This window comes from Aspergillus nidulans, chromosome III, assembly GCF_000011425.1.
Source record: "Aspergillus nidulans FGSC A4 chromosome III".
Classification (NCBI taxonomy): domain Eukaryota; kingdom Fungi; phylum Ascomycota; class Eurotiomycetes; order Eurotiales; family Aspergillaceae; genus Aspergillus; species Aspergillus nidulans.
In genome coordinates, this window is record NC_066259.1 from 1,317,031 (window position 1) to 1,331,135 (window position 14,105).

A 14,105-nucleotide genomic window follows, 5' to 3' on the forward strand; every position below is an offset into this window, starting at 1 on the left:
TAAAGAGTGCATAGGCAAACCCAGCGAAGAGATGAAACAAAATTTAACTTTTCCATTCCTGAAACATAATGTCGATGGAAGCCCAATATAAATGACAAGAACGTATGACTCATGAAATTTCTCAATGAATAGAGATCTATCGTAATATGACGTTGACGGCGTATAATTTAAAACGGTAAAAAGAAGTAGGGTTGGTATCATCGTACTCAAAGTTCGGTAGTGTAAGTCGTGAGGGATTCATGAGGAAGGATGAAGGGAGAAAATGTCTGGCAGCCGTATAGCGCGTGAGATGCGAGATGCGAGATGCAGATAAGTAGCAAACTGTGTGCTTCTGAGATTTGTGATTCTTCATAGAATCACGCAAGGCCCCTTTCGTTTGGGTTCTCGCCGTTTTCCTCGCTTTCTTTCCTGTCGGCTTGTATTCTCACGCTTGCGCGGCGCAAGTTCGTAGTCCTCTGATCTTCCCTGTGCATCCTTTCGAATGATCTGCCGACAGAGGTCGATAAAGACCTCGTTGACGTTGGCTCGTCGACGAGCCGAAGTCTCGTAATACGGAGCGCTGCCCCAGCTCTGGGATAGAGAAAATGCGCGAGCACGGGGTACCGCGCGGTCCTCTTCCAAGTCCGATTTGTTCCCAACGATAACAATGGGGACGTTCTCATCATCCTTGATACGGACGATCTGTTCTCGTAATTCAGCTAGCTCGTTAAGAGAAGACATGCTCGTGATGGAGAAGACTAGCAAGAACCCTTGGCCTTGCTTCATATATAATTCTCTGAATTGGGTTAGCCCAAAATCAACATGTCGCCGATACTATCAAGCGAGCCAGAATAAGGTGTCTGGTTACCTCATGGCAGCTAAGAAGGCGTTAGCCAGGAGAGAAACGGCTGCTAAGGGACGAGCTGAACTTACTGAACTGTTCTGTACCCGCTGTGTCAAGACTGTTGCCATCAAAGGTCAGCATTCACCGAGCCCCCGCGGTCCTGTACTCAATCATCTAACATACATTTCTAATATACATTGTCGGCCCTATTTAATGTCAGCATCGACGAATGCAGGCGCAGGACATGATTGACTCACGTCGACTTCGATATGTTTGCGATAAGAATCCTCAATTGTCGGGTCATAACTTTCGATCCAAACATTCTGAACGAATTGCGCTACCAAAAGTGAGCCGCGTCGATCGTGAGACCATACCACGAAGGCAGCGGTAAAGAGTCAGAGCGACGGATCTCCATACCGGTAAGACAGCTTTTACCCACTCCTCCTATTGTGCAGACAAACAGAATCAGTGCTATTCCTTCGGTATCCTCATATTAGGGTAGAAGTCCAGCCTACCAGCGCCTAACACGACAATGTGGTATTCTCGTCTGCCGGTGACACAAAAGCATATTAGCATTTACCATGCACTCATATGTAACGCGAGCCAAGCTCCAAGGCTAACACTCACTGCGGCCGCATCGAGACAAGCAATTGTGACACCAGTAAGCAAAACCAAATCGCTCAATCGAGATTGATTTCTTCAATGGCAGAAGTATAACAAAGTAAAAAGGTACCCCAGGCTGAATGACTATATTTTGGGGTATGTTGATTCCGCGGCGAGCGAGTTCAAAACTCGCAATTGCTTTGTTGAGATGGTAAAGACGCGGTTTTGTAGATCTGGTGCAATGCGCGGTGCTCGAGCAATAGATGGACCTTCCTGGGCGGATCAAGTGGTGGACCAAGTCCGTTCGGGGGTAAAGGAGCGGGGTGAGCTTGGAGAGCAAGAGTAATGACACGCGATCCGTTACATCGGTCTTGATCTGATTAAATTACCATCCAATTGGGTATTTCCAAGCGAAAGGGGGCGCTTAAAACAGGAGAAGAAGCGAGGGAGGTGAAAAGAAGAGATTGGAGAAGCGAGAGTGTGCGCAAGAGGTTCGAGAACGAAATGCAGCGGAGCGAACGAACGGACCGGTTCGATGTCGAGAGCGAGACTGAGTGCCGGTGGGGGCGAGGAGGTAGAGCCAGGCCGACTGCAGTTTAGTCGCGGTCTGCTAGCAGCAAAAGCTGTGGGGAGGGCAAGTAAAGGGTTTGGTTCGAAAATTCGGGCGTTGGCTCTGGCGGAGCACGGACGAGAAACTGCGGACGTTGAGCTGCTGTCATGAAGTCTGAAGGATCAGCAATGATGCAATATACCTGACGATGTCCCTCGTTGGCTTTGACTTTTTGCTTTTTCTTCTTTCTTCTGCCTTTGTCTCTTTAGGATGCTTCCTTCCCGTCAAGAACAAGAGCTATTCTCGGCCTAATGATTCTCTGGATGGCGGTGAAGATCCGTTTGAGAGATTTGGAACCGAAACCTTATATGAGTGGGTGTTGGAGACGATCCTGAATGGATGGACACGTTTCCAAAGGATAGAATCAAATAGTATGACGATAGATGAGATGGAAAAGAGACAATAGTCACAATGTGAAGAGGAGAGGATGAACCCAGAGAGAAAGGGTGGGTGGCTGATTGAAAACTTTCAGCATTCCAGCTTCAATGACCACGGTTATTAAATAGGCAAGGCATATCAAATGTAGCGGATTTTTTTCTTTTCTTTTCTTCTGCTCGACTCTCGAGCGAAGCAAACAGGGCAGAAGACCTCTTCACTGCTAGACTGATGATATTCAATATTCCTCGTACACTGATTGGGGGATGCCACCCCGGCAGTGGCCAGACTGCCGGCTTGTTGGGACCCATCTATGATGCCTCATCCCTCTGGGAGTCTCGACTTCCGTCTCACGTCGACTTCATCGCAAAATGAAACAAGCCGTACCTATCACCGTGATCTGTCACTAATATCGACCAGCAAACTGAGCTCTTCTCAGACAATGCAAGTATGATCGTCAGGCCAGGCCAGGAACCGACAACTCATCGCTGCCGCGGACCAGGCAAGCACCCTTCCGATAAGAACAGCCTTGCAAACATTAAGACCATGTATTAACATTCACGCAGCCAAAACTCTTCCTCTAGGATTTTGGGCATCACCATCCACAGTCGGGACCGCACGGGCCATGCGGACCGTTCCGATAGGTATGTATGTGCTTTACTCGTCACATTTATGAGCGGCACGTCTGCCCTGGCAGAAGTACCTTCCCAGGTGAACGCGCGGGAGGATGGGAATCAGTCGCGTTTCGTCGATTGTCTAAGGTCCTACGAGTTGCGACATGTTGCTGACGACATTAAAGCTCCCCCACAATGATGGTCATGGGCAGGTTGTGTTGATTGCCTATGTTGGGAATGTAGCGTCACCTTAGGCATAAATACAATGCGTTGTACGACTGAGATCCCAGGATCTATATATACAGCAAATATGAGAAATAGCAACTCAGCACCAGTCTCGGTCCGCCGTCTGACGCAGGAACATCGTGGACCCCCTGCATCTGCACATTGAGTCCGAATGTGAAGTCATTCCACGTCTTCAGGCGCCATTGATAAGCCCATTAACACTCCCATCCGGAAGCCTTTTTGTGGGGCCATATCGATCCAGAGCTTCGAACACATGGCCAAAAACCAACTCGGACACATCACTGGCCCAGAGAAAATCCAAGTGCTCGTACTTCGTAATTATCTTGGCCGTTGTTCCACGCGGAAGTTCTTTCTGCATCACATCGATATCGACAAGGCTATCGCTGCCGCCGTACAACAAGACAATTGGCGTTTTGATATTCTTCGTGGGATACTTGACTGGCTTGTAGAATCGCTCACTTGCCACGATGCTGAATGGTGCATATATCTCGTCATCGTAGAACTGGAAGTTCCTATTGCGGATTATCTGAAACCAGTGTACCACAGACTTGGTACTAGTGAATGAGAAGAGGTGGAGATAACCTGCCAACTTTTGATCATGGCTGATATTCTTGCACTTCCAATTGAAGAGGAAGGAGAGCGACGTGTCAATAATCCGCATGAATATTGGCGGGTAAAGGATGGTCTGCCACATTGTGGTTGAGCTAAGAATACTGCGTCGGCCGAAGAGTAAAAACAGGAAGTTTGGCGAAGCTTTCATAAGGGAATCAACGACAGGATTGGAGATGCGCGCGGGGGCCATTGCAGGTGCAAGGGCAACGAAGACGTCAATTTTCTGGTTCAACTGGGGGTGAATCGAAAGAGTTGCGAAGGCTTGAGCCGTTCCCTGAGAAAAGCCGATATATGACAAAGAGGGCTGCCCTGTCAGATCAAGAATGTAATTGATGCTGTCCGGAATATCGTGAAAAGCGAACTGGTCAATGGAAAAGTCCCAGAATTCGTTTGATAGCGGAGAATGTCTGGTAGACTTCTTGGAATATTTATTCCCCCGGTTGTTTCCCAACCAGACGTCGTACCCTCTTTCCACTAACTGAAAAGGAAGACAGCGCTCCTCATCAGTCAAGCAGACCCAAACCTCGCTGCACATCATCAAGCCATGGTGGAGATATACGACTTTCTTCTTTGTGCTCCCTTCGCCTTGGTTGACAGTTTGAGACTCCTCGCCTTTGCGATGCGGTAGTCGGTGGAGACCCAGCAGATATCCGTCTCCAGTTTGAACGATGTGCTCCTCCGCCTCATAACCATAAATGGAGCATATTTCCGCGAAATCAGAGGCGTGGGCAACGGCACTTGCACGCCGTTTCCTCCTCCCCTGCTTCTCTGGTCTCTCAGGGGTTATGACCAAGTTGAAGATAGTCTTCGACCGCTCATAGCAAAAGTTGATGATTAGCTCAGCTATTTCGCGTTAGTGAATTTCTTTTCCAGCATGACATTATATTATGCAACGTACGAAGACAGAAGGTAATGATATGAATGATCCATTCCAGAAGCACCAGAATCAACGACCCGAACAAAGTAAGGTATTCAAACCAGAAAAGTCGTCCAATAAATGGAACGCGGGCCATATCCACGAGTGCAGATCAACAGTTAGCTAGTTACTGAGATGCATAACTTGGTTAGAAGTTCATCTTGTGCAACGGATGAGGAGTTATATTTTCCGCAAGCCCCCAGCACCCCCAACTGAGCAATAAACTAACCGCGACGTCATCCAGGAGATAGGGAGACCACCGTCTGTTTCCATGTGATAATGCTTACCTAATCCGGGGATCGTCCGTGTTTTTTGGCCCGCAGAGTCAGGTGTCTAACTTGACACTGGAATACAATTGATTCTTGAGTCGCCAGGACATTGGCTATCGTGCTCAAAATGCCAAACTCGTGCGCAGCTCTTCGTAAGTTCCTCCCCGGCAGACCTAATTGAATACCACGGTACCTACTTCTGCAAATCCCTGCGGCAGTCAGCGGCCTTCCGCAGTCATACCATGCCGCCAAACTACGAGCAGTGTTCTAACCAGCAAACTCAACAGGTGATGCCCTAGCCCAATGTCTCCAAGAATCGGATTGCATCATGGTTCAGCGCCACACACCTCGCGAATGCCTAAGCGAGCCCCTTCTGGAGCAACTACCCATGAAATGCCAGCAGCTGCGGAAAGGTTTCGGCGAGTGCAAGTCTGTCTTCAGCCCCGTCCCGCATCCACCATACTATAGCGGCACATAACTGACAGTTGAATTTGTTTCTGCCAAAGGAGGGGTCTCATAGACATGCGAAAGCGATTCCGAGGAAACGCACCGCTCAACATGACGAATGGAAACTCCGGAAAGTCCCAGCAGCTTTATGCGGGTAAGCCGGCGTTCCAGACGGTTAAGGAGATTAGTGGGGATGAAGTGCAGATGGATCCGGAGAAGACGAGGGGACTATAAATTAGGTGGTCTGTGGGTATGGGCTATGGAACGAGGAGGGATACGCCGTGGTGAGATGGGTGACACGGCAGGATTTAGAAGGCGCTCTGGCTAATACCGTTATTATTGGGGAATCGCAATTATGAGAGGGTTTTCTCTACTCTCAGGGCATGGACTGGAGTTTGCTTTGGGTGAGTATTACATGTGTACATATATCTCTGACCTACTGCGTATACATCGAGTACATCTGAATCTTCCGGCTCCCACTGACTAGCAAGGTATTTCTGTTCATACAAATGTGATATTTTTGAATAAATACATAACCCATGAATGCGGTCATTTGTCTTTGCTTTACTGCGTTTTCTTAGTCTTTGCCTTCTCCGCCGTCGCGGGCTCCGAATAAAGCCAAACAACTACAAAGGCCAGGAATCCCACGATAACAGACCAAAGGCCAGCGATCCAGACCCAGCCGCCGGTGATCTTCCAGCTGCGCGGATACTCGTTGTGCGCAAAGTGGCGGACCGTGACCTCGTGCTTCTCCTCGATGTTGGTAAGGAAGGGCCGTTTATAGTTGACGCGGAAGGAGAAGATGCCATGCTGGTCAGGAACAGTGAACCGGGTGCTGAAGATGGTGCTATTTGGTGTTGTTGCAGACTGTTGTAGGTTAAGACGGTGGAATGGGGATAGCATGGTGAATTCGAGCTGGATGTTGTCGTTGACGGGAACCTCGAAGGGTACATAGCCATCGTAGTTATATTCGGAAATTTCGATGGAGAAGACCTGAGCAAGGTTAGTGCGAGCAGGATAGTGAAGAGAAGCACATACGGTCTCGTTCTTGATTCGGTAGATGCTAGGATTCAGATCTTCGGCTGTGAGGTCATCCTTCGCCAGGTGATGCTCAATCTTTCCGACCTTGAGAACACCGGTCTCCTTAAATGTCCACGCGGTCAATTGCTTGGCGAATTCCCGGTTGACAGTTTGGACCTCTTCACCACCGGGTGCTTTAACGGTAGCAGAGAACCATTTGTCCTGCAGAGTCTCCACGGAACCAAGCACAGTAAAGCGGGCAGAATTTCTGGCCTGCATGGCTGACACTAGGGCCAGCTGCGAGCCAGTCGCAAAGACGTCTTCAACCGAGCCGGTGTCCTCCTTTGGGTTGTAGCTGTAAGCCGTGGCGGGCGCGCGCAGAATAGGTGCGAGAAGCGAGTTGTCACCAAGGGTGTGAGGACTGGCGCTTGGAACGGCAACAACACCCTCGCCGGAGAAGAACTCCTTGGTGTCATATCTGAGCTTGCCGGGGCGCTCGAGAAGAAGGACATCGTGCTTTTCTGAAGCAGAGAGGGTATCATAGTTGAAGTGATCGACGGTGATGGAAGAACGATCGGTAGATAGGTGGAGGTCAAACTCCAAGAGAAGAGAGCTAACGGCGCTGGGCGTAGTGGACTTTCCGGAAAGTGCAAGGAGGATGTTGCCTTCGCTATTGAGGAAGTCGACGAGGTTCTTAGGGCTTAAGGAGGGTCCAAAACCTGTATGAGGTCAATTGGCCGTCTATCTGCAGTGCATCAGGAGTCTATCGAACCTTTCGATTTGGGAGGAAGAAGGAGGACGTGGTCGTAAGCTCTCTCTCCAAGCTCGAACAATGAAAGCTGTTCATTCTTAGGCGATTCGAAGATGAGGTTATACCCGCGACCTGCCAGACATGCAATTAGCGAGATCTGAGCAACAAATAACTTATTTCATGGAATTGATACCTTCCAGATCCCCCCATAGCGTTGAATATAGCCCCTTCTCTGTGGCATCCTCCAAAACCACAAGCAATCGACTCCCCGAACTGCTCAATGCATTGACAGCGGCCAAGAAGCCGAACAGCAAGAGAGACGAACACCACCGCATCATCAAAGAGCTTTCCGCACAGCGGAAAGAGTAACGACAGGAAAAATGAATCACCAGAGGAAAAGAGGAAAACAATTGCAATCGGTGTTGTTCAAAGGAGTATAATTAGCTAGCCTACGTAAGTCCAGCTCGAATTGGCGACGTGTTTGGACCGAGCGCCAAGACTACACTTCCCAGACCCAGTCGGTACAGTGCCAGTGCCGCCTTTGCAGCTAAACTTCGGCCCGGCTTGTCGTCACTTTCAACCTCCATCTCCCCTCGAAACACACAGCCTGCGCGCAACCGCTCTTAGGGCTCCCTTCCTGTAAGATTCAACCGCCTTTCTGTCTCCCGACTCACCCAATTGACCTTCTCTCCAAGAAACAGTGCACTCCGCGCGGCCGACTCATCCCGGAATCCGCAAATTCTTCGACAGTCGCAGCCATGTCTACCCCCCAGTTCTGGTCCACCCCGCTTCGCTATCTGCGCTGGGCGTCCCACGAGAAGCCCGCCATCTTCTACTCCCTCATTGTTGGCGCTACCGGCCCGGTCATGCTTGTTGCCCTGCCTCCTATCCGACGATTCTTCGGTGACGTTGACCCGGAGCCCATTCCCCTCACATACCCAAGTGAGTTCCGGATCTCGTGTCCCTGGATACTTCAGTTGAGACTTTTCTTGAATATATCTATACTGACGGTTTGATTTTCTCCTTGCAATAGTTCCTCAAGGACCCCGAGTTATTCCGCAGGGATACGACGACGAATAAACTTGCGAACACCGTGGGTAACGGATGAAGATGAAGGTTGTTTGTCGGTTTATGGTTGATATCACTATATTTGCTGTTCCTTAGCTGGGAAATTGATATTGGTTGTTTTAAGAACCACCGCATACCCATCACACGCACACTCGGGCCGTTTAAAGGAGATAGTTGAGAGGTAGCTAGGATGTGTTGAGGCACGGCTGGCCGCGAACTAGAGCTAGTCCTCTTCTTAAAATTATCGGCAAGTACGGACATCGTGTTTAGGCCTTTTTAGCGACGTCTCGGCTCTCTGGCTGAGATTTACAATGTATTGTACATGAAAAAAAGAGCTATAGATCTGGTAGAAAAATATCAGGGTCTTCCACTTCCTGTCTGCTTTGACAGATTGACATCGCATCACGGTGTCTAGTTCGCTCTCTGAAGAGGCTGAAAGCAATGGTAACGTCCACTATCGGCATGGTCTGATATGTTACGCTGGTCGCGAGAAAACTACAAAGAAACATAACATGTATTGCCTTCACACATAATCGACGCCCGATACCTCTAGATAACGCCACCGTGGATGAAAAGCACGAGAAAAAGAATGCCTATAAGAACATCATGAGAGCTCATACATAGTTGCTAAAACCGAGACATAGGTTCGTTGCGCTCATTAATACCTCGCAGGTGCTCAGAGAAATGCCATACTTCCGTCGTTACCATGCTGCGCGTATCCTCCGCCATCAGTCAGTAGAGGAACATCGAACATATTCAGACTGCCTCCTAAGTCGGTGCCATCGTCAAACTGCGTCTGCGACTGTGTTTGCGCCTGGTAAATGCTGTTGGTGTCAGTAATTTCAGATATTGATGGTAGGGGCCCCCCGTTGTTAAGGGACGGTGATGAGAAGCCCACTGTGTTGTCCCACATCAGAGTGGTATCCGTAGATTGTTGGTTGAACGCGTTGAAAGTGAACATATTAGGGTTATCGTTTTGCAATCCGGGATTCAGCGGGTAGTTATTGGCGAGGTTGTTATTGAAACCTACCATGGCGCCGGCGCTTGCCACGCCCATGTTAGGTACCGGCGCAGAAGGGAAGAAGGTGTGAGTATCGCTATTGCTAGGAAGAAACGCCAGAGTATTCCTGAACTCTTGAACTTGTGATCCTATCTCAACTCCGAAGGTCGCTTTAGCCGGTGGCATTTCTTCCTCGCTGACATTACAGCAAGTCAGGTATGGAAGCTCTCCCAGAATGGCGGAATCATATTTAGCGTGACTGACAAGCAAGTCACTGACTAGGCCTTTCATGCCTTTCTTCAACTCGTTGAGATCTTTCTCCAGTTCTCTTAAACCCTTGTTGCTGCCAGCATTGGCTCCGAAAGACGCGGAGAACTGGGAAATGTCCTGATCAAGCTTGTTTAAATAAAAGTCGCCCCCCGCCGCGATTGCGCGGTAGAATGCCGCTCCTCCATCTGGCGCATGGTGGTTGCGGCCTTCTGCAAAGGACTCACAAAGCCATTGCTGGTAGAAAGTCAGCGCCATCCACCCAAAGTAGTTGCTTGTTTCTCGGTATTGAGGGCTGTCCGAGCGTGGACGAGGCAAGCTGTTCACGATCCGTAACTCGATGGTCTTCTTGATGGCGTTTAGATCATGGATCTTCTGATTGCATAATGTGCGGATGTTCTGAGGTAGTAATTCGCGGTCACTTTCCTTAATGAGACTCCATTTACCTACTAAATGAACCATGGACTCCTGAAAGATAGGTGCGGACTGGATACGGACCGCCAGCGTGACCCAGTCAATGGGATTTTGCGCGATAACCCGATACAGCTGCTGGTCAAAGCCGAGGAGGGTTTTGTTGATAGCGGGACAGACAACCTCAGCGGATTGCAATTCTTCCGCCAGCTCGGCCAGTGCCTGACAGTTTTCTAGTATTGAATTGTAGCCATCGTTGTCTAAAATCGGGGGCAGATCGTAGAAGATTTTAAACACATTTGACCAGATATGGCGGGTCTTCTCTGGCCATACGGGAAAGGAACAAATGCTTGTCTCGTCAATCGCGCACTGGGAATCGTAATAGCTCTACAGAAACGTTCGGTTAAGATCGAATCTTTCATTCATTAGTGTTTAGGCGCAGTTACTCACCTGAATCTCCAGCATTCCATATTTATGAGCAGACGAACCAACTAAATTCATGTTGACACAGCGTGAAGAAGCGTTGCTTTGCCTTGGTGATGCAACAAAAGATTGGTCACTTTCAATAAGGCGCCTTAATATCTGTGAATTCCTGCCAAGTACGGAAGATTGAAGCTGGTAGATGTCCGGCAGCACAGCTATCTTGACATCACCGTCAGTGGACTGGGGAAAGGTTCCTGGAGCCATAATGAGGAGTGTTGGACATATCCCCTGGCGATAATGTTTCGCTTGGAAAAGGGGAGGTTGTAAAGAGTGAGAATGCAACTCCAAGACATCAGCAGAGATAGTGCTAATGAACCGTCGAGCAGATTGAAAAATAACAGTGGAGACACGCAGAGAAGCAAACTATGAGTGAATAAATATAGGAGGAACAGAGGTGCTGTGTTGAGATCATTGAAATTAGACACCTGATCCACCTCTTGAGTGAATTACATACAAGCGGATGGGCTAAACAGTGTAAGAACATGAGCAGATTTGCAAGGGCCAGAAATTCTGGGCTCGTGCTGTGTTTCATCATAGGATGCAACAACTTCAAGGATTTGGATAAAGGGCGAAGAGTTGAGGTAAAGGACGAAGAGCTGAAAGTATGAGCAGAGGGTTCTTGAGATCACAAGGAGAGCCTAAGCAGGAACTCGAGACACAAGTCTGAAGCCCGTAGGCAGAGTTTTCAATCAACTGAAACACTGTTCTCGAAGGTCTGACTGACAAAACGCCATATATGCTCGTATCTACATCACTTTATATCAACGCCCACACTGCCAGGGTTTATTCCAACCTCTCAGGCCAAACACATCGTGACAACAAAACGCCTCTCGAGACAAATTAGGAGGTACCAGAAGAACCGGGCAAAGCACCGCTGGGAGTACACCATGAGGAAACCAAAGCAGAGCAGAGCAATTGCCGAGAAGACAAGATATAAAAAACATAAGCGGCCGTGAACATCAAGATGAACTAGCCAAACAGCCACCTTTCATAGCATCACAAATATTTGGTGGATATTTTATTAAAACGCCAATGTGGTCTTCCATGAAAGCGAGAAAGGAACACATCCAGCGGAACCAGCCGACGCCAACGGAGACACTCGGCAAAAACAATCACATGACGCCCACAACGTCCTGGTAAATAGAGCAAGGTCCGGTATTCTAAGGTTCGCTTCCCCAAGGCTGCAATCTGGCCCGAAACAATGATTCAAGCACACTTTTTTCCGGCATGATAATTCCTGTAGGCATAAAAAAGAGATCCATAAAAGGCTCCAGGGTATGAGCGACAGAGGGAAAAAATCTCATGGCGTAAAATTCATTAAGCCCGCAGCACCTCCTGTTTAGGAAGCGCAGGCATCGGTATCAGACAGACACCTGGTGCTCGTAGGGAGCATTGGAATCATTCTTCAATTACCGCGTTCGGCGGGGAGCCTCTCTTTCTCTTGCTGGCTGCGGCCTACTGCGGTCATATGTGGACTCCGGTGTGTATCTGGGCTCCATTCCTATCCGTGGATCAGGGGCAGTGGTAGCAGGATAAGCCATTCCGGTAGTAACAGGAGAATAATCAGAATCGGCATCATATCCAGGACCAGGGTACCGAGGGGCATTGTTTCGCCCATTCTCGAAACCATAGCCAGAGCTGGCGTAAGTATATGAAGGGTGGACCTCAGAAGTCACAGGAGGCTGGGTTGGAGCACTGTAGGGGATATGTTGAGGGTATGGGGGCTGACCAGATCCAAAGCCCGAGTGGTTTGAAGGATATGACGGAGCATTTGAGTATGACGGACTTGAAGTTGCTGGGTAGCCAGATTGGTGATACTGCTCAGAATACTGCTGCGGCGGAGCAGCGTAGGTTGTAGGAGGAGAAGGGCCTTGACCATGGGACATTTCAGGGTGCATGGAACTTCCCATAGAGGTTGAGTAGGTTGGTGTAGCCCGGCTAGGTTGAGAGTAGCTGTAGTCCTGGATGTAGCTGCCCCGGGGATAACCTTGGTCAGCACGACTTCTGACGTCTGCTTCCCAGCGGGCGGAGTCCGCCTTGAGATCAGCAATCATTTCCTGAAGACACAGATGTTAGTTTGCCTTCCCAAAACATAGAGTTTGGAAAGGAGCATACTGATGTGAGGTTTCGATAAGCGCGAATGAAGAATCCCGCGCGACCCTATTCGCATGTCAGTAACGAGACCTCGCTTGTTTCATTCATCGAGGCCAATCTCTCTGGCGCCTGTACGCGGTCGCAGTCAAAGGATCAGGGAGACGGACATTGTGGTTTCCAGGTCTTACTAAAGCATCATTTCCAAGGTAACGGCAGATGTCGGCCTGAATTACTTCTCGGCTAATACCATCTCCGGGGATGAAGTATTCATTCTGACGGCTAGTCATCTTGTCCAGGGAAGAGTATCCGGTATTTAATTAAACAAGCTGGAGAATCCAAACGGCCAAAGGAAGTCCAGGAAAACAGAAGCCGGAAAGTCCAGGTAAATGTGGTGACGAGCGAGATCAATATCCGGCTGTTCTTCAAGAACAAGGCAGGTAATTATGAGGCTGAAGCTCCAAGACTGATAGATATATCAAATCTGACTTTTGATTTGATAAATTCCCAAGTGGATAGAGAGGTAAGCTGGTGTATCCAGGAAGGGTTTATGGCTTTCCAGGCGACAACGAAAAGAAAGAAATCCCGGTGTATAAATTCTTGTCCACGGTTGTCTGGCAGGCAGATATGTGATGATCCTTGGGGAGTATCCAGCAGGAAGACGGCCGGGATATTGATGTAGAGAGTCGAGAAGACAACGAAGAGGCCACGAAACAGGATAACGAGGTGAGAGGGAGATCACTAGAAAGAGGGGTTTTAGGGGATTCCAGGTTTCAAGGCCGTTTGTCGTTTCCAGTGATGCTTTGTACAGATTATGCAAGCTGGGAGCTGGTGATAGCAACCAGAGCAAGGATAGGAGTGAGTAGTAGGAAGAGAGGGAGGGAGGAAAGGAGATGAGAAGGTTGGAAAGAAGAGACGAGCAGCAGCGAGATAAGAAGGGAGCGCTGAAGAGCGAGGCTGCGAGGGGGGCGAACAGAAAAAGGTGGGAGACTCATTCGTGTGTGGGTTTGCGCCTGTGCTCCGGCAACTGCAGGGATTGATTGGGCTGTTGGGCCGGCTTTGGGCTGCTGGCCTGTCTGGTGCCACGACTACGGAGGAGATGACTCCACATCACACCGCAACGGCAGCAAAGGCACCAAAAGACAACGCCAGATTCTGCATGCATGGCCAAACCAATAAGGCTTAGGCGCTTGGCCATCGAAGACCGTCGACGCCGGTGGTCCACGGCTTGCTCCAGCGCTTGAGTCGCGATGCTGTCTCTTCCCGTTTGCTGGTCATTATTGGATAAGACCCAGCCTTGAAGATCAGCAGAATATCATCTAAGCTACGGAGTATGTCTCCGAAATAAGCGTACTATAATCACTAACTATCAAAAGGACGATAGACTCGGTCTGGAACTGATTCTATGGGAAGATGGTGGGAAAGTGAAAGATCTGGGTGCAGAAAGAGAAAATAGCTTGCTTTTTGCGTATCTCGAGGTCAACAACATGAGAGACAAT

General features: G+C 49.1%; 6 protein-coding genes across 6 annotated transcripts, besides 1 other annotated feature; 1 reads left to right on the plus strand and 5 right to left on the minus strand.

Moving 5' to 3' along the window:
• Nucleotides 1-14,105: part of a sequence feature (contig 1.80 1848..335440(-1)) that runs on past both edges of the window.
• ANIA_04685 (putative RAS small monomeric GTPase (Rsr1)) lies at nucleotides 349-1,799 on the minus strand (the record flags this gene model as incomplete). Its single annotated transcript, XM_050611662.1, has 7 exons — nucleotides 1,451-1,799; nucleotides 1,339-1,370; nucleotides 1,241-1,267; nucleotides 1,081-1,160; nucleotides 1,007-1,029; nucleotides 913-941; nucleotides 349-755 (listed from the first exon to the last, which is right to left on the minus strand). The coding sequence occupies exons 1-7, from the start codon at nucleotides 1,459-1,461 to the stop codon at nucleotides 349-351; spliced, it is 609 nt and encodes a 202-aa protein (XP_050467665.1). The 5' UTR covers nucleotides 1,462-1,799.
• Nucleotides 3,444-4,896, minus strand: ANIA_04684 (sterol esterase; the record flags this gene model as incomplete). Its single annotated transcript, XM_657196.1, has 2 exons — nucleotides 3,444-4,726; nucleotides 4,782-4,896. 2 exons carry the CDS (start codon nucleotides 4,894-4,896, stop codon nucleotides 3,444-3,446), a joined length of 1,398 nt encoding a protein of 465 aa, XP_662288.1.
• ANIA_04683 (dolichyl-diphosphooligosaccharide-protein glycotransferase subunit beta) lies at nucleotides 6,080-7,621 on the minus strand (the record flags this gene model as incomplete). Its single annotated transcript, XM_657195.1, has 4 exons — nucleotides 6,080-6,508; nucleotides 6,554-7,254; nucleotides 7,308-7,418; nucleotides 7,480-7,621. The coding sequence occupies 4 exons, from the start codon at nucleotides 7,619-7,621 to the stop codon at nucleotides 6,080-6,082; spliced, it is 1,383 nt and encodes a 460-aa protein (XP_662287.1).
• On the plus strand, nucleotides 8,012-8,468 carry ANIA_04682 (NADH:ubiquinone oxidoreductase subunit NDUFA3). Its single transcript, XM_657194.2, has 2 exons — nucleotides 8,012-8,228; nucleotides 8,320-8,468. The coding sequence occupies exons 1-2, from the start codon at nucleotides 8,045-8,047 to the stop codon at nucleotides 8,364-8,366; spliced, it is 231 nt and encodes a 76-aa protein (XP_662286.1). The 5' UTR covers nucleotides 8,012-8,044; the 3' UTR covers nucleotides 8,367-8,468.
• Nucleotides 9,031-10,533, minus strand: ANIA_04681 (uncharacterized protein; the record flags this gene model as incomplete). Its single annotated transcript, XM_657193.1, has 2 exons — nucleotides 9,031-10,419; nucleotides 10,483-10,533. 2 exons carry the CDS (start codon nucleotides 10,531-10,533, stop codon nucleotides 9,031-9,033), a joined length of 1,440 nt encoding a protein of 479 aa, XP_662285.1.
• ANIA_04680 (protein rfeG) lies at nucleotides 11,470-12,896 on the minus strand (the record flags this gene model as incomplete). Its single annotated transcript, XM_050611663.1, has 3 exons — nucleotides 11,470-12,572; nucleotides 12,631-12,675; nucleotides 12,777-12,896. 3 exons carry the CDS (start codon nucleotides 12,894-12,896, stop codon nucleotides 11,925-11,927), a joined length of 813 nt encoding a protein of 270 aa, XP_050467666.1. The 3' UTR covers nucleotides 11,470-11,924.